We start from the raw sequence: 21,968 nt of genomic DNA, 5'->3' as shown, positions 1-21,968 counted from the left end.
GTTTATATATGCAATATAAAATCACTCATATCAGGTGATTGTCATCCTCTTCATGTAAAATGTTGGAGGTTATGAGTTTGAGAGAGAAGGGTTTAGAGGTGCTTGAAGTATTACACCAAGAGACATCAAAGTTTGGAATGCTCAACAGTCTTACCTTCAGCTTAAGAAACCCTAGATATAATGCAAGCTATTGGGCTCCAGCCCATATGGACCCAAATAACCATGCTTTCACCTATTGGGCTTATATGTGAACATACTATTGGATTATATTATTAATATACCCAACAATCTCCTCCTATGTTCACCGTATAACACAATCCAATAGAGTGATCAATGTAATATTCAAACAAATATGAATCATTCATATCCAGTCCAAGATAACTAACTCGGATCAATCAAAGAGTTTTAACTGTAAAACATTAAACTCAATAGTCATTTTCAATCTAAATAAATAAATCATCATTATCATGAATCTGTTCTGAGACCAACATACCAAAGTAAATATTTAGAGTTTTAGATTCAATCTAAACTCATCCAAATCCCAACATCCAAAATAAGTCTCAAAATCTGTTCACAATCAATAATGTTCATAAATTAAAGATAGCAAAATGTAAGTCTCAAATAAATGGACTCCATCAAAATGGGCAACAGCGGGTGAACTGTCAAGTCCCAACATACTCTAAATGATATATTCATTCATCAAGGAGGTGATCTTAGTCAAGATCCCTCTCACTAAGCTCTCCTCCATCTCTGCCATCCTCTGTAGAATATCAAGTATGAATTTCATATTATTATGAATTCAATTGGTTGAATAATCTACCAAAGATGTCTAGTTCTACTAAAAGAACTTAGCATCATATCATAAGGCAAAGAAGAACATATATTAATGTCATAAAGCATCGCAATATTATGTTCATAATCATCGAGCCGGTTTCATAAATTATGAACAAGGCCTAAACAGTTTGTTTTGCAAAGATCCATCAACTTAAGTTTATTTGTAAGAGAATAACTATTGTCTAGTTTCAATGAACAGAACCAATAGTCAAGTTACTTACAATAACCTAATCATGTGATGTCAAGTTTCAATTAAGAATATGACCCATAGGCTTCTTATGCAAACAACTATTTCAATGTTTCAATTTGGAATGTCACAATTACTGATTCCTCAAAGTCAAATAATCTAGCATCAAGTTTGGAATGAGATCATTTAACCAAAAGGATGGTCCAAACCGGTTGGATTGAATCATCAAGTTTGGAATGACACAAGTTTCCCAGGTAGAACCTTTGAATCAGGTTCAAGTTATCTTCATCAAGTTTGGAATAAGACAACTTACCCTTTTCAAATTAATCAGCAACTATGAACATCGATGAAACATATAAACAATGCTTATTATTTTTGGCCAACAAAAGAAAGATTCGATAATTCAAAACACACAATTAAAAGGTGAGTAAATGGTAATTAAGACTTGTCTATATAGTCTTTAACCCCATTTCCCCCACTGCTTTGAATAATCGATCTTTAGGCATATCTTTTGTGAGAGCATCAACCAAGTTATCCTTCGATCTCACATCGATCAAGGTGATAACTCCTTGTTTTCTCAGATAATTCAACAACGCATGTCTCAATCTTATATGTCTTCTCTTTGAATTAAAGAGAGCATTTTATAATAACTTGGACAACTGCTTGATTATCACATAATAGGCTTAAAGAATTAATCTTTAGCCGAGTCAAAGGAATATCCGTAATCCGATGCTTTATCCACTTTGCCTCTTCGCCGGCTAAGGCTAAAGCAAAAAGTTCTGATTCCATAGATGACAATGCAATACAAGTCTATCTTTTGGATTTCCAAGTAATAGTAGCTCAACCCAAAGTGAATACATATCCACTGGTGAACTTACTATTTCTGATTTCTGAACACCATGACGTATCAGAATATCTATCCATAATTGAAGGATAACCAGAGTAGTGTAGAGCATAATCTTTAGTAACTTTAAGATATTGCACCAGCCTATCGAGGGCATCCCAATGCTCTTTACTAGGATTACTAGTGAAATGACTCAGCATGCCAACTGTAAAGGCTATGTCAGGTCTAGTGCAACTTGCAGCATATATGAGACTACCAATCAGTCTTGAATACTTCAACTGATCCACACTGGTCCCTTCATGAGAACTTAGTCTTTTATTATAATCACATGGTGTCTCACTCAGTTTGCACTCACTGTATCCCCAGGTAGAAAGTAGCTGCTTAATATAATGAGTCTGGCTAAGGGAGATAACTTGCCTATCAAAGCTTACTTTCATACCAAGAATGGTATTAGCAATACCAAGATCTTTTATGTCAAATTCTTTAGCTAAATTAGCTTTCATGTCACTCACTACAGAATGATCAAAACCAAGAATTAACATGTCATCCTCTAGTTGTCTTTACATCCATTTCATGCACTACATAGTGTTCAATAGATGTCAAAGCAAGAAGAATTCTTATAGTTGATAGATAACACACAGGTGAGTCGACACCAAAATAGTCTACTTCACTTTGTTGTCTATAGCCTTTAGCTACTAAATGTGCTTTGTATTTGGCTATCGATCCATCACTATTCAGTTTCTTCTACTACTAACTTACAACCGATAGCCTTAGCCCCTTTCGGCAAATTGACCAGTTGTCAAGTATGATTATGCAGCAGAGAGCTCATTTCATCATCTATGGCTTCTGCCCACAATAGAGATTCCCTAGATCTCATTGCTTCCTGATAGGAGAATGGATCATCCTCTAGATGGTAAGTGACAAAGTCCTCGCCAAATTCTTTAGGAACTCTCTCTCGTAGATACTCCAACTAGAACTGATTCAACAGCCAGTTGTATGGGGTAAGTGTCAGAAGGGCTTGCTTCAGATTCTATAGGAGATTCTAAAATCATATCTGTAGATCCAGAAACACTCAAGCCATGATCTTTGATAAACTTATTCTCAAAGAATTCTGTATCTCTGGATTCTATCACCGTAGTTGTAAATAGATCCAAAAATCTATTTGCAGCACTGTCTTCTGCACTTCCTAGATATACACAAGTAATGGTTCTAGGTCCCACCTTATGTCTCTTAAGATCTTGTATTCTTACATAAGCAATATATCCCCAAGTCTTAAGAGTATCATATCTACAAGAGCGCTTATGCCATATCTCATAAGGAGTCATAGACAACTTAGAGTGCGGCAACCTGTTCAGGATGTGATTGGCAGTTAGAACTGCTTCTCCCCAATAGGAAGAAGGCATGCCAGCTATAAGTAACATAGAGTTAAACATTTCAGTTAATGTCCTATTCTTGCGCTCAGCAACACCATTTGATTGGGGTGAGTAAGGAGCAGTAGTTTCAAGTATTATGCTCTCCGAAGCGCAAAATTCCTTGAACCCTGTCATTGTGTACTCTCTTCCTCTATGACTCCTAAACCTCTTAATTTTCAAGTTGAGTTGATTTTCTACTCTTGACTTAAAAATCTAGAACCTTTCAAAAACTTCATCTTTTGATTTCAACAAATAGACATGACAATATCTAGTAAAATTGTCTATGAATGTTATTAAGTACTTCTGACCACCTTTAGTAATATAATTTCTAAAGTCACAAAGGTCAGAATGTATCAGATCAAAAAGTTGTGTGCATTTAGAAACCGACTTAAAAGGTTTTCTAGTGATCTTAGTTTGTGCATATACTTCACATTTGTCAAATCGAATAGAAGAGTATCAAGAGTTTTAGCTAGATGTTGCATTTTCCTGTAGTTCACATGTCCAAGTCTATTATGTAACAACTTTGGATCAATCAAAGTGGAACTCATATGGTTTATGCTCACAGTATCTATACTCATTCTATACATACCATTAATCATGAATGCACAACCAAAATAACAAGAGTTAACAAATAAAGTTACTCTACCATTCATAATTGAGAAAGGCATACAAGCTTTATCAAGCAAAGATACCAATTTCCTTTTAAGCAAAAGTACTACTCTAACTTGTTTTAGAGTTAGTAATTTACTATAAGAAAACACCAAATTTATAGTTGAGAAATACATATCATCTTTATCAAGCAAAGATATCAATTTTCTTTTAAGTAAAGGTACTACTCTAGCTTATTTTAGAGTTAGTAATTTACTTGAAGAAAACGTCAAATTTGCAGTTCCAACATGAGTCACATCTGTCTCATTACCACTGCAATTTTCCACTGTGTTTTTCACTTCTATGACCTTAGTGAGTAAATTCCTATCATTTGTAGTATGACAGGTAGCATCGCTCTCCAACCACCACTCAAAAGAGACACTGGCCTTTCCATTCTTCATCATTCCAATGAAAGCTTGAGGCTCAGGTTCATTAGTTAACATATATTAGCCTCATTTTGTGGTGTGTTATTCTTTAACTTATTTGGTAGCTTACACTCTGCTGCCTAGTGATCCCACTTTCCATAGTTATGGCACTTGTCCTTCTTCTTCTTTTGAAGATAGTCTTTTTGGCCTCTAACTATGAAGAGGATTCACCTTTTTGGTGACTTGGACTTCTTCTGAGGTTTATTGGAACGTGAAACTAAGTAGGCAATTAACTTTATTGTCCTATTTGTTCCAAACTCTTCCTAGAATAGTTTTGATCCTAAATATAAATAAACCTCTTTAATTTATCAAGTTCACTTTATTCTTTCAGTCTTGAAAGAACTCCATTCAGCAGGTAATTTACTCAATGCAAGATCGACAAAAAGATTATCAGACATATCAAATTTATCATCTTTTAGCTTGTTCCTTATGTTCTCAAGTTTAATTAACTGAATTCGTATTAAATTTGAATTCAAAGAACTTCTCTGCTACGAGAGCTTTAGAGAGCCCTTCTTATTTTGGAACTAAGCATTCAAGTGATTTCATATCTTTTTCATCATCTTATATTCACTACAAGTCATAGCTAGATGAATATTTAGAGAATTTAACAAGTAACCCCTACAAAAATATCCATCTTTGTTCTATTGATATTAATCCACAATTTTCAATGGTAAATGCAAAGTCATTTAATACATTATGGAATATTTTATTTCATGTTCTTCCATGCCAAATTGAACATGTAATTTCCAACCATAAAATTCAATAACATCAAATGATTTCATTTCATAATATCATAGGAACTATATTTAGGCATTTTAATCAGAGCTAAGAGTTAGAAAGAGTGCACCTTGTAGATCTCTCAAACTTCGCAAATTAAAGCAAAGGCTCCATCTTTCATCAAACTGCTCTGTAGACTTGGAATTTGCCAAAACAGACCCCAAAAACAGATTCGGAGCGCCCAAAAACCTTAAGATGGACTATCCCTGTTGCCAGAAACTCACCGGAACATTTTCTGATTTTTTAAATGTTCCCTGCATAATATTTCCCAACAAACAGAATATTCCCTCGGAATATTCCTTTTCGCAGGAATATTCTTTTCCGCATAAAAGTGTACCTAAAACTTCAAACGGCCATATCTCCTTCGTCCGACCTCCGTTTAAGGCGAGTGACCACTCAAGACGATCGTCTCGACAAGTAGAACAACGCCCATTAGGTTTCAGTTTCTGAAAATGGCCGAAATTTTCGAGATCTGGACCGAAAAGTTGCGGCTCCAGTTTCTTCAAACTCAAATCCCGGTAAATCCTTCTGTCGAATCGCGAAAGTGATTTAAAATATGAGTTCCACTCGATGAGATCTTCGAATAGACACCTTACTCGCTCAAATCCGACACACGAAGCTAATACTTCAAGATTGTTGGAGGTTATGAGTTTGAGAGAGAAAGGTTTAGAGGTGCTTGAAGTATTACACCAAGAGACATCAAAGTTTGGAATGCTCAACAGTGTTACTTACAGTTTAGGAAACCCTAGATATAATGCAAGCTATTGGGCTCCAGCCCATATGGACCCAAATAACCATGCTTTCATCTATTGGGCATATATGTGAACATACTATTGGATTATATTATTAATATACCCAACATAAAATTCATTTATTTTACAAGTAGCTGACAACTTCAGATTAATACATGAATTTCTTATAGTACAATTGTGTCGATAATTATATTGATAAGCATTATTATTGGATGATGTTCCGGCCTGTACCTGAGGGTGGTGTGAGACTTCCTGCTCACATTGGAGAACTTCAAATCGATTGGCAATGACAATTTATTGGTTTGAGATGGTTGGAATACCTGCAAAGAAATTTGAATGCTCAACTTAGTTTCAAAGTGAAATAGGAATAGGAGTGTAGGCACAGAAGTTAACATGCTTCGAGTGCCCCTTAGTGTGTGTTTATATTGGGAGTGCGGCCTATGGAGCATTGGATAGTGGGTCATGTGCATGACATTCGGCTTTGGCCCAATAGGGACCTACTGGTCCAGAACGGTTTGCTAGTATAAAGGCTCCAAAAATTTCACCGAAGCTCCAATAAACTTATTTTTTTATGCATTTAAGAGAAAAATCTATTAACAAAAGGTTCATGTAGAATCTCAAGTTTTTCATGCATCTTTTGAATATGTTATCCTTCATATTGAATCTCTCTTGTTCCTTCAACACTAGTTCACTTGTTTGATTCTTTCATACAAATGTCGTAATTGGTTCATGCTATAGATGTAAATATTAAAAATAATTTATGGAGTTCATACAAATTTAGAGATGATAACTGCTGAATTTTGGTACCAACTTCATGAATTGTATACTGCAGAATAGGAAAGAAACCAAAACCAAAAGTAAATCCGGCAAGGCAATAGGTTAAGGACAAATAAATTCGATGCTGGCTTTTGCAAAATTGATGCCTTGTTATTCATTTGTGTGGAAACTGAATTTTGAACATGGTTACATGACATTTTGTATTATTGTTGCTTAAGAAAGCCTTACACTGGGGAGCTAACTGCATAATGCAGATATTTTTTCCAACTCTAGTTGCCTGTACTATGCTTTGAGATTAATATATATTAACGTGACTTGTTTTTGTTTTGAAGCTTCTAAAAGAGTTCCCAAGAGATCTGGTCTCTCTAAAGAGAGCACAGATTCTGTGCTTCTACATGGGCCGGCCTGATCTTTCTTTATCTCTTGTTCATCAGGTTCCTTTTGAATTAGAAAACATTTCTGTTTCATTTCTGCTATAATTTGTTTGTGCAAACAATTGTTTTCTTACCTATAAAAAGGTATGGTTTTATTAGTAAAAAATTTCCGTGTCTTGTAGATTGTTTAAAGAAGTTGCCAAGATGTTAATATAATAGAACTTTTGTATTTACTTGTATTATGGGCAACTAAAAAATTGACTTACTCTTGTCAGGCGGGTCCAGGAGGAGCCCGTGGTGGAGGACCGCCACCAATGAGCTAAGTTAGACCAACCACATCTAATGGATCTGACACCACGTCACAACACAAAATCTTAAGGCATTGGATCATGGGTCCTTCCACTTATATGCACTTCCCTTAGCCCATTATCAACCAATGTGAGACTCATCACACTTAAATATCCCAACAATCTCATCCTCAAGTGTGAAACCCAACATTGGTATGCTCCCCCTCAACCAAGTATCCTAGGCCCAAGTACTCAACCCACCTCTAGCCAAACGCCTGGCTAGCCCGAACCCAACTCGGCTCTAATACCACTGTCAAGCGGGTCCAAGAGGAGCCCGTGGGGGGGACCACCACCAATGGGCTAAGGCTACAACACCATATCTAGTGGGTCCAAAACCATGTCCCAACCCAAAACCTTAAGACATTGGATTCATGGGTCCTTTCACTTATATGTACTTCACTTAGCCTATTACCAACCAATGTTGGACTTATCACACTTGAATATTCCAACAATTCTTAAGCACACCAAATTGGAATGTAGAAAAGTTGAGAGTTACTTAGAATGTATTTCCATAATTTTTGCTTCCATGAATTTGGTTGCCTCGAGAAGTTGAGATGGGATTGGGAATTTTGAGTCTTTTGCCACCTAAATTTGTATTCTCCTTAGCAGTGGGAATATATGATCAAACCAAGTTCTTAACCCAAAATTCTCTATTTATTTGACATTTTTTAAGGGGAAAAACATTAAACATGTCATATTAGCTTTTATTTTTGATTGAACATATTTTTATCATCCAAATTTCAAAGTTGTAGCAAACACAGAATTAACTTTATGTTATGCTTCGTCAGAAACTCACTTTTTTCCTATCCTATTCTCTAATTCTTGCTATCCAAACAACATGTAACTTGCTTTATATTATTTGTCAACTGAAGGATAGTTTGAGTATCTATTATTATTATTGATAAAAAGTTTGAATGCCTTATCCTTTTAAGTTTTACAGGTTCTACCTCAAAATGAAGGAGAAAATTACATATATGGCATGCTTGCTTTTCCTTTGTTGGAGCTTGGACAAATGAAAGATGCTGAGGAAGCTGCCAAAAGGGGGTTTGCAATCAATAAGCAAGACAGCTGGTCACAGCATGCTGTAAGTAAATGTATTTGTTAAATATGGTAGTAATATTCACTCAACCTAATGGTAGTACTTATGTAATACTATCTTTCAAGTTGTTTAGTTTACAATTAAGATTTTTGAATAAATCTCCACCTGCTCTTCTTACTTAGATTGCATTGTATACTTAATAACTTAAAAGTTCCCTTATGAGTAAAAAAAAAAAAAAGAGAGGAAGTTTTGGAGAAAGGTTAATCAATTAACCATTGGTAGGGTGATTATCAGTAGCTTTAGTTTAGACCTAATGAAGTTACAATTTATGAACAAAGATTAGTGGCAGAAGTACATTGTAATAAGAACTTTTCATAAATTATGACCTAATTAATTAGTGTAATAATTGAATTTTGTTCTGCAGTTGTGCCATGTTCTTCAGTATGAGTGCCGATTTAAAGAAGCTGTTAATTTCATGGAAGAATGTTCATCATCATGGAGTTCTTGTTCTTCATTTATGTAAGCATTTGATTGATTTGGCTATGGCTTTGTCAGAATTTCAGTTAGCCAGCCAAGGAATTTCCATTCTTTCAGGTTGACGCACAATTGGTGGCATGTAGCTCTTTGTTACTTAGAAGGTAATGCTCCAAGGCAAAGAGTGCTTGAGGTATATGACAATTATATATGGAAGGAGTTAGACAAAGCCGATGCTGCGAATGCTGAGGTATGTGATATCATAAACTTTGTCACAACTTATAGTTTTTCACTTTCTTCCTTTTGTCATGAATTCTAACTTCATCTGAATATAGGTTTACTTAAATGCGGTGGGTATGCTTTTGCGATTGTGTGTACACGGTGAACTGGATAGCTTTGGTGATCGTCTCAAGATGCTTGCAGAATGCCTTACTGATCAAGTAAGTTAACATGTTATATAAATGAAGGAAATGGTAATATGCTATGGCACTTCAATGTGCAACTGGAAATGTTAATTTAAGTTCTGAACTCTGGTATTTGATTAGAGTTTAATGTTTATACTTAGCTGTGTTCTCTTCCAATGTATTGAAAACTTGACTGGACATTACACTAGTGATATTGCCAGTTCACAATTAGAACGGAAAAAAAATAAGAAAAAATGAAAATGGGATGCAAAGTACAAAGAAGTTACCAAAATAATTACTAAAATATAAAAAAAAAAAAAAATTGAACTATATCAAACTATTTTTTAGCCCATAAGTTTATAATTTTCAAGAGGAAATTATGAGTTCGAATAAAAAATAAAAAATGTACTTGTTTCTTAATGATGATTTTGATGTAGCTAAATGTTGGAAAAACTTCATACTTTGTGCAGTTTAGGGATATGCGTGCTAAATGTTTCTTGTGCAATTAATGGATGAATGCTAAATGTTTAGGCAAGCTGGTATTTGGAGTGGCACCTTGATATATTGACAGTTTGGGCTTTGGCGAAGACTGGAGAAATTCCTAAAGCACAAGATCTTCTAAAGGGCTTAAAAGACAGGTGGAAGTGTTATATTTTGCAGAAAGTATTTTAGATACAATATGGCATGAATGATGACATCATGTTATCTTACTGTAGGATTTCAAGGATGACTAAAAAGAAGCAACAAATAATGCAGAGAGGGATGATGGTACGCTCCAGCTGCAACTTCTATGAATATATAAAAGGGAAAAGTATTTGTCCTTTTAAAAGACATAACATTGTGTCATTTTAAATAAAACGATTATGTTTTATAGTGAGAGAGACTTGTTACACAATAGAAGTTCATTGTTGGGGGAGCGTGGAAGGTTATTCAACATCAACAACACCTTTATCCCAAATTAATTGGGGTCGGTGGTAAATGAATCCAAATGAAAGATACAAAAAGGTTGAAAAAAGAAACATAAAAGTAAAAATAAAAATAAATAAATAGAATAGTAATAATATATATATATATATATATATATATATATATATAAAAGTAAAAGTAAAAAAGAAAGGGAAAAGAAGAAGAGGGGAAACGAAGGGGAAAAGGACTAAAAAGGGACCATCTGGAACATAGGAATAACAACAGGTCTAACCCTCCACCATGCTTATAGTTTTTCTCCATTCCGTTCTAAGGCATACCTTCCGCCAATCTATATCTCACTCTATTAAATCTTGTTTTACTACCTTCCCCCAAGTAAGTTTCGGTCTACCTCTACCTCTTTTTGTGTTGAGCTCTTGGTAACAAACTTTTGTTCTTACGGGAGCATCCAGGGGCCTTCTCATTACGTGCCCAAACCACCTCAATCTATGTTCTCTCATCTTCTTAGCCACCGGTAGTATTCGTCGAATATCTTCATTTCTTATCTTATCCATCCTCGTATAACCACACATCCACCTTAACATCCTCATCTCTGCTACTCTCATTTTATGCTCATGTTGCCTATGTGTTGGCCAGCATTCAGCTCCATATAGCATTGCAGGTCTTACTGCTGTTTTATAGAATTTTCCTTTTACGGTCACACAAACCCAGATGCACTGCGCCATTTCATCCACCCTACTCTGATTCTATGATTTACATCCTCATCAATCTCTCCACCTTTTTGCAAAATGGAGCCCAGGCATTTAAAAGCGTCTTTTTTGGGTACTTCTTGATCACTTAGATGCACGGGATCTTGGTCTACATCTCTTACCAGAGAAAACTCACACTTCAGATACTCAGTCTTGCTTCGACTTAATGTGAATCCTTTAGATTCCAATGTGCTTCTGCACAACTCAAGTTTACTATTAACACCATCCTTGCTCTCATCAATAAGCACAATATCGTCTGCAAAAAGCATACACCATGGCACTTCCTCTTGAATATCTTTTGTTAGTTCATCCATAACTAAGGCAAAGAGATAAGGACTTAGAGCTGACCCTTGGTGTACACCTACCGTGATAGGGAAATAACTTGATGTTCCGTTACAAGCTTTCACACATGTAGCAGCCTCATGATACATATCCTTGATTGCCTTTACATACTTTGATGGTACCTTTTTCTTCTCCAAGACCCACCATAAAACTTTTTTTGGAACCCTATCGTATGCTTTCTCAAGGTCTATGAACACCATATGTAAGTCCTTCTTCTTTTCTCGATATCTTTTCATTAGTTGTTGCATCAAGAAAATGGCTTCCATGGTACATCTTCCTGGCATAAATCCAAATTGATTTACAGAAACCTTGGTATCTCTCCTCAAGCGATGCTCAATAACCCTCTCCCACAACTTCATAGTATGGCTCATTAGCTTAATGCCTCTATAGTTTGAACAATTCTGTATATCTCCCTTGTTTTTGTAGATAGGCACAATCATACTTTTCCTCCATGCATCAGGCATCTTATTTGTCTGGAGAATCTTATTGAAAAGATTGGTCAACCATTTTATTGCCACATCCCCCAGGCCTCTCCACACTTCAATAGGGACCCCATCAGGTCCCAAGGCTTTATTAGTCTTCATCCTCTTTAAAGCATCCTTAACTTCATGTGTATTAATTCTGCGCACAAATCTTCTATTCAAATCATCATAAGCGTCTTCGAAGTCCACCTCGCTTATATCTCCATCCCCATTAAATAGCTTGTTGAAGTAGTTCATCCATCTTGCATTTACATCTTCATCTCTCACCAAAAGTTTTTGATTTTCATCCTTGATGCATCTAATTTGAGCGTGGAAGGTTATTGATGGCAAAAAATTTAATTTAAATATTTAACATTACTGTTTCATTTAAAATACACAATATTCTGTCCTTTAAAAGGATAAACACTTTTTCCTATATAAAAATCTCTTAGGGTGCCTAGTTCATGGCCCAATATTTTTTTTCCATGGGTGTATGTAACAGCCATGCTTTGTTGCACTCATTTTAACACGAGCAATTAGCTTTGTTTCATTCAACCTTAACTAGTTATGTCACAGACAATTTATCATTTAAGAGTGTCAGACTAAGAGGTTGGATATTGCTCAAATTTGTGGCTGTTACTGTTAGAGAAATATAAAACCATTAATGTAGCCTCACCCAATAGTTTAAGTTTTTGTGTTGAATTAACGCTCTAGATGGTATCGAGCTGTCATGACTATGTGGTCACGATTTCGATCCCCAACGCCCCCATTCTATTCATAAAAATAATTAAATATTATAAAGTTTCTTAGCAAAAGTAGGCTGAGTCTGATGCATCATCCACTCCTCAAGTCCAATGGATTCTTGTATGAGGGGGCATATTAGAAAAATATAAAATTATTAATGTAGCCTCACCTAATAGCTTAAGCTTTTGGGTTGAAATAGTTCTTTACAGTGGCTCTATTTGGTTTTTATTTATTTAAATAACATTAATAACTGTTGGATTTGTTTAGCAAATAAGTCCTTTTAGGGTTTATGTTCTGTTTTTGAAGGTTTTTCATGTTTGATTCTTGTTTGCAAAGAATTACAAAAAATGAGATATATAGTATGTGGCCTATAGTCCATTGGCCCAGGTTGTCAGTCATGCCCCTATTTGGGTGGTTCAAACAAATTATTTCCTTGCTTGCAATCAATAGCTGTTGGAAAGATCTATACAAATGAATAGTTTTGCTAATGTAGTTGCTACTTATAATAACCCTTCCCAAGGTTGGTTAATTTGATGGCTAACTGTAGAGAGTGTTCTCATTAGCGTGTTTTACTTTTCTCATTTAGATGAAGTATATTTTTCTTTTTCTTAGTTAAAATTCTTTCCTGACATTTCTCTGTTCTAATTTAGCTTGCAGAAGCACTTTATGAGTATGGAAGGGGTAATGAAAGACATGGACTTGATTTACTTGGTCCAGATTTTGATGCAAATGATTGTAAGGTTGGAATAATCGAATCTCTTTTAATGTATTGTGGCTTCACTTTTGGTTATATTGGAATTTACAATTGTTAATTACACTGCTGTGAAGATGATTGGTGCATCTGATGAACAAGTTGATGTATTCAATGAAGTTTGGTATAGCATGTTGCTGAATTGCGGAGAAGCGACGAAGGGTAAAATCTTAAAAACTTTTCTCTAATGTTCAAACTCATCGATCATCTTTAACTTTGATAAATTCAAACACAGCAATTGAAGTGCTTGAGAAGCGAATCAAGAAGAGAAATGGCATCCCCTACATGTGGCGTCTGCTGGTACGTCTTGCCTTGTCCCTGTCCCTTTTGTTTATGGTTTTAGAGAATAATGCCTAGGTTTGACTTCTTACTGATTACTATTGTTATTGATTCATTTTATTTTTAGGAGAGGGGATATAAACTAGCTAACAGGCCAGAAGCTGGAATTGCAAACGAGCAAGCCAATACTTTGGAGAGTGCTTATTTTAATTAAGGGAATAATCACAGAATCAAATCATATCCGGTTCTTCTTGAATATACATATTACTCGTGCCAAAACGAGTCCTTTATAGGTGGGGAAATAGCATATAAAATAAATGTAACTCAATGGGGCCTTGCTCCCCCCATGATGAATGATTTGTATTCGCATATAATTTGCTTTTGATTCAGACTCCTTTCCCATGCATGCTCTGAAGTTGGGGAAAAAACCGAAGTTTGTGAGTGAAAGCGAAAGTGCACCATGCGCAAAAGTCCAATTTCAAAACGCTTATCACGGGAAAGATACGGGCAAGTCTTTTTTATTTTTTTGTTTGACTTTGTCAAAAAGATTATTAGAAGACTTGTTGGCCAACTATGATCAATGTAAAAACTCCAGCTCACTTTTGTGTAAGTATTCCAAAAAACAACAACCCCTTTAGAAAATCTTTGCCAATCAACCTCATAACTCTCACCTTGACTTTATTACACCAACCTTACTCTTCAACAGGAACAAAATCTTCACTAAAAATAACACTCCCACTAAGCAAGAGTAGGTTAGGACACATGATGAACTGACTACACAGTCCCTTATCATATTCAAAACACACAGGTCTAATAATGAAACTAAAACTGGGTGAGTTTAAAAGCACAAAAAAAAAAATTTAAAATAAGGAACAAACCTTGTACATGATATCTATATTTCATTTTGAGCAAATCAATGAAAAGAGGGAAAACTTATCCTATAATTCAAAATGGAAAATGTACTTTGCAAATGAGTTACAGGACAGGTACATGTACATCCACCTATAGATACGAAAGTCTAGGAGAAATGAATGGTGCGGTGCATTCACACACACACACACACATTCATTAACTCAGCTGAGTTCAATTCGGATAGGCTGCAACACCTAATACGAATTTAAAACCCTACCCGTACCGGTACGGAGTCGCTGACATATTTTTCCACTTTGCGTTACACAACAATTGAATAAGACCCTCGTGCGTGTAAGTCCAACGTGGCAGCAACAATAAAAACTTCAAAAAGAAAAATCATAGTTTAGTTTTGGTTCTCTCGGTGGGGCCAATGTTACCTCCCGACAAAAGTGAACTCAGAGAGTCAAAGTCCACATGTGCATCGAGCCCCATCACTACTCCTTCGCCACGTCACCATTCGCCGACAACAAGACCCGGCTCCGAACCCGTTTCAGCTCCAACACCACCTCCTTCGAATCAGGGCGGTCATCCTTATCCGCGGCGACGCAGCGGAAAGCGAGCTCCGCCACGGATGCGACGGCGTCCACGGCTTCGCCTTCGAGGGCGAGAAAAGGGTCCAGCACTTGCTGCAGCTGCCCCATCTGGATCCTCGAAACGACCATATCCGCGAGCGCCATCTCACGCTTGTCCCTCCTCTGGTCCACCGCCCTGAGCCCCGATATAAGCTCCAACAGCACCACCCCGAAGCTGTACACGTCACTCTTCTCGGTTAACCGGAACGACCGGTAATAATCCGGGTCCAAATACCCAGGTGTTCCTTGTGGCCCCGTCCACACGTAACCACCATTCGAAGTGTTACTGTTAGTGTTAGCGTTGTCCTGCAACACTAACAGCCTCGAGAGGCCAAAGTCACCGACTTTGATACTCATATCTCTCTCGACGAATATATTCGATGAGGTTATGTCTCTGTGAACTATCGGCGGAACCATCGAGAAGTGAAGGTACTCCATTGCCAACGCCGTTTGCAGAGCAATTTCGAGCCTCTCTTGCCACGTCAGCGACCCTTTAACCTTCTTGCCATGGAGGTGATCTGCTAAGGTTCCGTTTGGGACGTAATCGTAGACCAATAGCAACCCTCTCGGGTCGCTGCAATAGCCGTGAAGCTTCACGAGGTTTGGGTGACCGATGGAGGATAGGATCAGGATCTCGTTGCAGAATGACTTGGTGGAAAACTTTTTCGCGCTTGTTGCGTGGTGACGGTGGAGGTACTTCACCGCCACGAGCCTCCCGTCGTGGAGGTGGCCGAGGAAGACCGAGCCGAACCCTCCGTCGCCGATTTTGCGCTTGAGGTCGAAGTGGTTGGTGGAAGATTCCAGCTCTTCGTAGGTGAACACCGGCGGAAGAAGGCTCGCGGAGCGGTGGTTGTGGAGGAAAATAGTGGTGGGGTCTTCCTCCGTGGACGGTGGCTTGAACCTCCTTGAGCGGAGAATCGCAGTTGTAACTGAAACAAGAAGCAGCAACGAAGTCAATGCAATCACGACGGCGAAAACAGCTATTCTGTTGTGCTTCTTCAACTTGTTAATCCAAGGTGGAGAGAAGGTGGATTCAGAGTGAAAGCAGATGAATTGCTTATCTGGGTCTGATGAATTGAAGCCACAGAATCCCTTGTTGAGATGGCAACTGTTACAGCTTGAGAAGTAAGGGTCTTGTGTTTCGTCCCAATCAACCTCGATCCCCAATGATAGGATTTCGTCGAGGTGGCTCAGAACATCGCTTTGGCAGGTAGGTTCAGAGTCTGAGGCAGAGTGGTGCATAGATCTACAGTCTCGGAGAACCTCACCGGGGTTCTTGATGAGGTTGCATTCCCAAGGGCAGTGGCTACAGTTTGGTAGAGTTGGTGGCGAGCATGGCTGGAGGAATGAGAGGCGAGAACATGGAGCATCTGAGACCCTGAAAGGTGAGCCAGAAAGGTTTATAGATCGATTTGGAATGGAAAGAAAGTGAGAAGATGGACAATGATTCTTGTGGGGTTGTGTGTTGATGGGGTTGTGAGGGGAGAGGACAATAGAGGAAGAATTTGGGTTGTAACTGAGGATGGAGAAAGAGAGGTTGTTAATGGAGATGACAGAGTGAGGAGTTGAGCACTTTAACTGAAAAGAAGGGTGGCCACAGCCTGGTGAAGAAGAGAATGGGAAAGGTGGATTGGGAGGGAATGGTGGGCAGGTGTATGTGGATGTGTTTGGATTGGAAGAGCATGTGTGAGCGTATGTGGATGTTGAAAACAGGACCAGAACAGAGAAGAAGAATGTGAAGGGGAGAATGGCTAAGGTGGAGGAATTTGGTGGTGGAGGAGACATGGATGTAGAAGAGATGAACTGAATGGGGGAGTCATCAATGTTGAGTAATGATATGAAAGTGAGAAGAGAAAAAAGAATAAAACAAGTAATAAAAGATAGATCTGGTTTTAATAATCGAGGGAAGGAAGAAAAAGAAGAAGTGGAGGTGGAGGGTGGTGTGGTAGCCTAGCTTCTTGGAATTGGAGTTGGAGAAGAGAAAAAAAGAAGGTCACGTGCAGCAGTGGAAGTAAAAGACAAATAGTATGGTCAGAAGGGCACTTACATTTGGTATTTTTATCTTGAAAAACACCAAAGGGCTAATTTACCGGTTGTGTTCACGGAAATGCCCTTCCAAACCATTTACTTGGTTGTCAACCCTCACGGACTACTCTAGTAAACCAAGCATGATGATGGTTCTGTGGTGTTTTCTAATATGAAACTATTGTGTATTAGCAGGCAGTTCTGTAAGGAAGATGATTACGATTTTGCTACCAAGGTAATGTAATATAAATAATAAACGTTAGTATGAGGGTTAACTTTTTTTTTTTTTTTTTTGAAACCGATACATGATATGATGGTAAGGAGTAACTCATAGTGGTTCTAGGACTTGTTCAGCTCCAAGTGCATATTTCTGAGGTTGACACTGTAATTTGGGAAGATGGTTAAAACTCTGCTTGAAACTAAAATGGGGGTTGTCAAGATAGTTCCAGTAATGGAGATACCTGGGATCCAGGAATTCAGTTCTGACAGTAACTATATGTTCTTTTCTTCTGTGAAGAAGGGGAATCAAATTGACTGCCCCAAAATGAAGGGATGAGTATTCTTTTGTCTTCCATCCATTAATGAGACTTTGAGGAATTTCTGGATCTATATATTGTTCAACATTGGTTGCTTTGAAGAGCATAGGTCCAATCGAGAGAATTGAACATACTCTCTCTCTTTTTTGGTGTAAATTGAACATATTCTTTAACATTTAGTCCACTCATAGATATCTAACATGAGGAATTTTTTATTTTTTATTTAATTTTTGCAAATCTTGCGGTTTTGATTTTTGAAAAAACTTTTTGAACAACATCTTGGTATAGAAAGAGGTGCCTTGTGGGGTTGATATTTGTGATAGTACATCCATTGTTGTTGGTGGAGTGGTAGTTCTTTCTTACTCACCTTTATCATCGTATTCATACTACATGCATCGTGTCTTTTGAAGTTTCAGGAGGCTTTGATACTGAACTCGCCAAGTGTCTCACATGTCATAGAGTCACAAAATTTGATTCACAAGACAAGATATAGACATTCTCATTTTAGAGAAACATCTTACTTTATTTGTATGCTATTGCTACGGTAATTGGGAAAACTTTTTATTGTACTCTTTCTCATATCTAAGCCTCAACAACTTCGAGAGTATTTATATTCTATAGTGCAATTCTAACTTGATGATTCACTCACAATTATTTTGTTTTCGTTTAAGCCTCAAAGGAAAGTAATAAAATAGGGTTTGTATAATACGGGAGAAGCAAAACGCAAAATCAGTTTGTTTTTTTTTTTTTTTGTATCATTTCACTTTTATTACTATTCTATTAAGGGTATTTCCGTCAACACAACTGTGCATACCCTCATTTCCTCTGAATTGTGTTTTGGCTGCAATTCTACCAAAATTCTCAAAATAGGTAGATGGTGCGCGCCATTTGTGGGGCCTTCTTGCTGACTTCCGGAATTCATGTCTTTTTTCCCCTTATTTTTAGTAAATTGAATTCATGTCTTTTTGTTGCTTTTCTAATTTTCCTTATTTATCTTCAAAAGCACTCTATTTTGTGGGGTTTTTTACTTGTAAACAAAAATAATTAGCTATTTCCAAATATTATTTTCAGAAGTATTTTGAAAAAGGAAATGATATATAGCTCATAACACCTATTTATTGCAATACATCGTCTAAAAGATAGCATATTGATCATCAATCCAAAGTTATTATCAAAATACAATTTAGAGTAATGATAAATTAAAGAATTGATTGTTTTTGGTACAATAAAATTTATGAAAAGAAAAGTTATCTTATTCTAACATTAGGACATAATACGAGATTTAAAGGGATTTGTACTGACGATTACGTATGTGAATAATCAGTAATTTCAAGTTCGATCCTTGAGTAGCAGTTGTATTAAAAATTAACTTAGTAAAGAGAGTTTTATGACTCTTTTAATCTTACCGACTCAAACTAGATTAATCTGATAATCCATATATAAGCCTGTAAAAAAAAAAAAAAAAAATCATAATGATACTTATAAAAAAAACTTACAAATGCATATCTATATTTGGAATTTAAATAAATAAAAATTTAACCTTATAAATATCTAATGGTTTTTTTAATGTGATATAGACATATATGTAAGTGCAACTCAATAATAAGAATAATGTTTAAAAATAATAATAACGGATTAGTGATGAGCAATTTGGATTGTCTACATTAAATTGATATTCAAATCCCAGTGTCATTATTATATTTAAAAAATATTAAATAAACAATTTTTTTTGTGATTTCCCAACAAATTCATCAAAAATCTAATTAATCTAGTTCAAGAGCAGTCGGGTCCATATAGTTGCGATTCTTCTAATACTATATTTTTTTTATTCACGAGGCTCAAACTCGAGCCATATAATTGAAGGAATAAACTTTTTATCAGTTGAACTAATAATTATTGGTATACAGTTAATATTTTGCTCACACTAAATTCATAGTTGTTTTTACTATGAATTTGATTTTGATAGGTGTAAAAAAGTTATTCTTGTTATATAATAATATATTATAACCTCTATTAATAAATTTAATTATCATGTAATTTTCAATATAATTAAATCATTTGAAATATTAATTTAATATATTGAATAGTAGAACAAAAATAATTTGGTCAAATATAATTAAACCATCCACTTAATACATAAAATTATCTTCGATCTTCATTATTTTATTTATTTTATTGCTTCCATTTCTTCATGATTCGTTATATATTAATTCCCACAACAATTTTTAAAAATTCAAGAAATTTTTAGTTTACTTGATCTCAATTGTATATTATTATCAACATTAGATAAGGTATGAAATCAACAAAATATTTTTTAAGAAAAACTTATCCAAAATAACATACCCAAAGGAGCTTGTAAATTTATGATTCTATGCATTAATAATTTCTTTATCTCTTTTCTAATATTTATAGCTGTTTAAGTGTTTTCATCCATATATAGAATTATCAAATAAAACCTTTTTATATTTTGGGAATTTTATATAGACAATTATAGACAAAATGAGATATAAATTTATAAAAAAAATTATGTTTGCAATCTAAAAAAAATTAACAAAATATTGTATGTGAGAGAGAGATATATACAATCCAAATAATAATTTTGTGGTAAAATCACTGTAGAGATTCTCATTATTTAGTAAGTTTTTAAGTAAAAATTTATAATTTAAATTTTTTTAACAAGCTTCTATGTTTTAAGTTTTTTAAAATAATTTATTACTGATCATAATTACAAAAAATATGTTAAAATAAATTATAACAATTTATTCAAAAATTTATTAAAATATTGAGTACTGAATATTAATTAATTTAACCTAATTTTTTGTACTACAATTAAATTTTGTTTTCTGCAGGCCTTTGGGTCTGACTCCTGAGGAACTTTAATGATGGTAAGCGACCTCTCAGGTTGGGCTTTTTAACTGTACCAATGCGTTTTTGAAGAAAATTTATCAATTTAGTTGTTTGGTCAAATGTATTATTAGATTAATGTAGAAAGTCATGTACGTGTTTACATGTTTATGTTTAGTTGCACACTTGTTAGGTGAGCGTTTCGTGTATCAAAAAAGTAAGAAATGCACATATGCCCCTCAATAACAACATACTCGCACACAATATGTATGTGTCTAAACACGTTAGTATCAAATGCGCATTTGGTCACCTTAGTACCAAATACACGTTTCTGACAATCTGAATGTAATCTGGCATCACGTGTGTATTTCTGACAATCCAAACGCCAAACTACATCATATATGCATGTGTTAAGTACGCAACTATACCCGTAGTCATCTAATACGCATCTTCCTATATTGGTTGGATAATACGTTTCATTAAAAAATTAAATAGGTGGAATACGTATTGATATGGTAAAAAAACGCCGAGGTTGGGGGGTTTCAGTACATAATTGGAAGTATTTTGTACAGTTTCAAACCTTTATAAAACCCAATAACGTAATAAAGACAATTCAGAAGAAAGGTCCAATTAGGTTTTCAAATAGAATGTGGATCATGACGTTATGAGTGCAAACTGTCCTGTCATTATGATAAATTTAAACTATAAGTATGAAAAAAAAGAAAGATAAAATGAATTGTAAATAAATAAAAAATGTAAATGTAAATTAATTTGTGAATATGTACATACAATATTATTTATTTTAAAATCTCCAAAATTATTAAATACATAATCATAATCATTTAAAAACCAATTGATAAATAAATTATCTTCCTCAGATCAAATGCAGCCGCAATTAAACATTTACTTTTTGCACTCTGCCAAACTTTGATTTTTGTGTAAATAAAAATGTTAATTACTTAGTTAATAATATTTTTGTTAGAGAGAATATTTTTAGAATATCTTTATTATTTGTAGAAATTTATTTTCTTATTTCATTAGGATTTAGGTTATGTCTGAACTAAACTCATTAGTATTTTTTTTATATTGTACTTTCCTAAATCAATTCAATATACAAAATTTATTCTAATGTTCCTCTCGTCTCTTGTTATTTTACATGGTATCAGAACCTCGGCGTACCAGGTTCGATCTTCACCGTCTCCCACTTTCTTTCAAGTGAAATTTCTTTCTTCGAACATGTAGGTGGACCTGTGCATTGTCCACACTTCAAGCCCAGTGGGCTCTCATGTGAGGGGCGTGTTGAGATATATAAAACTATTAATGTAGCTTCACCCAATAGCTTAAGCTTTTGGGATGAATTGGTTCTTTACATAGTATCAAAGCTTCGGTGTACCGGGTTCGAACCTCGCCGCCCCCACTTTCTTTCAAGTGAAATTTCTTTCTTCGCACAAGTAGGTGGCTCTGTGCATTGTCCACTCTTTAAGCCCAGTAGGCTCTCATGTGAGTAGGGGTGAAAATGGGCTGGACTGGGCCGA

General features: G+C 35.6%; 2 protein-coding genes across 2 annotated transcripts; one reads left to right on the top strand and one right to left on the bottom strand.

The window, feature by feature from the left end:
• Positions 1-4,228: 4,228 nt before the first annotated feature.
• Positions 4,229-13,933, top strand: LOC133284033 (uncharacterized). The gene is made up of 14 exons (XM_061480988.1): positions 4,229-4,237; positions 4,376-4,416; positions 5,658-5,696; positions 6,985-7,090; positions 8,318-8,461; positions 8,841-8,935; positions 9,011-9,140; positions 9,226-9,330; positions 9,826-9,932; positions 10,011-10,062; positions 13,165-13,254; positions 13,343-13,427; positions 13,501-13,565; positions 13,672-13,933. Exons 1-14 carry the CDS (start codon positions 4,229-4,231, stop codon positions 13,756-13,758), a joined length of 1,155 nt encoding a protein of 384 aa, XP_061336972.1. The 3' UTR covers positions 13,759-13,933.
• A 957-nt stretch (positions 13,934-14,890) lies between these two features.
• On the bottom strand, positions 14,891-16,973 carry LOC133284023 (LEAF RUST 10 DISEASE-RESISTANCE LOCUS RECEPTOR-LIKE PROTEIN KINASE-like 1.5). The gene has a single exon (XM_061480978.1). The coding sequence runs from the start codon at positions 16,811-16,813 to the stop codon at positions 14,891-14,893; it is 1,923 nt and encodes a 640-aa protein (XP_061336962.1). The 5' UTR covers positions 16,814-16,973.
• Positions 16,974-21,968: the final 4,995 nt, after the last annotated feature.

The sequence above is a fragment of the Gastrolobium bilobum genome, unplaced genomic scaffold (genome assembly GCF_033153095.1).
Source record: "Gastrolobium bilobum isolate Gb01-03AN ecotype WA unplaced genomic scaffold, APGP_CSIRO_Gbil_v1 utg32482, whole genome shotgun sequence".
Taxonomy (NCBI): domain Eukaryota; kingdom Viridiplantae; phylum Streptophyta; class Magnoliopsida; order Fabales; family Fabaceae; genus Gastrolobium; species Gastrolobium bilobum.
Note: the sequence above shows the minus strand (reverse complement) of the source record. Positions and strands in the feature narration are given on the sequence as shown.

What these genes read in the sequence shown, in the direction of transcription:
- LOC133284023 (XM_061480978.1), bottom strand. Translation starts at nt 16,813, where the DNA reads ATGTCTCCTCCACCACCAAATTCCTCCACCTTAGCCATTCTCCCCTTC.
- LOC133284033 (XM_061480988.1), top strand. An exon ending in CCGATGCTGCGAATGCTGAG is followed by an intron (nt 9,141 to 9,225) that starts GTATGTGATATC and finishes ATCTGAATATAG; the next exon opens with GTTTACTTAAATGCGGTGGG. An exon ending in CAGAATGCCTTACTGATCAA is followed by an intron (nt 9,331 to 9,825) that starts GTAAGTTAACAT and finishes CTAAATGTTTAG; the next exon opens with GCAAGCTGGTATTTGGAGTG.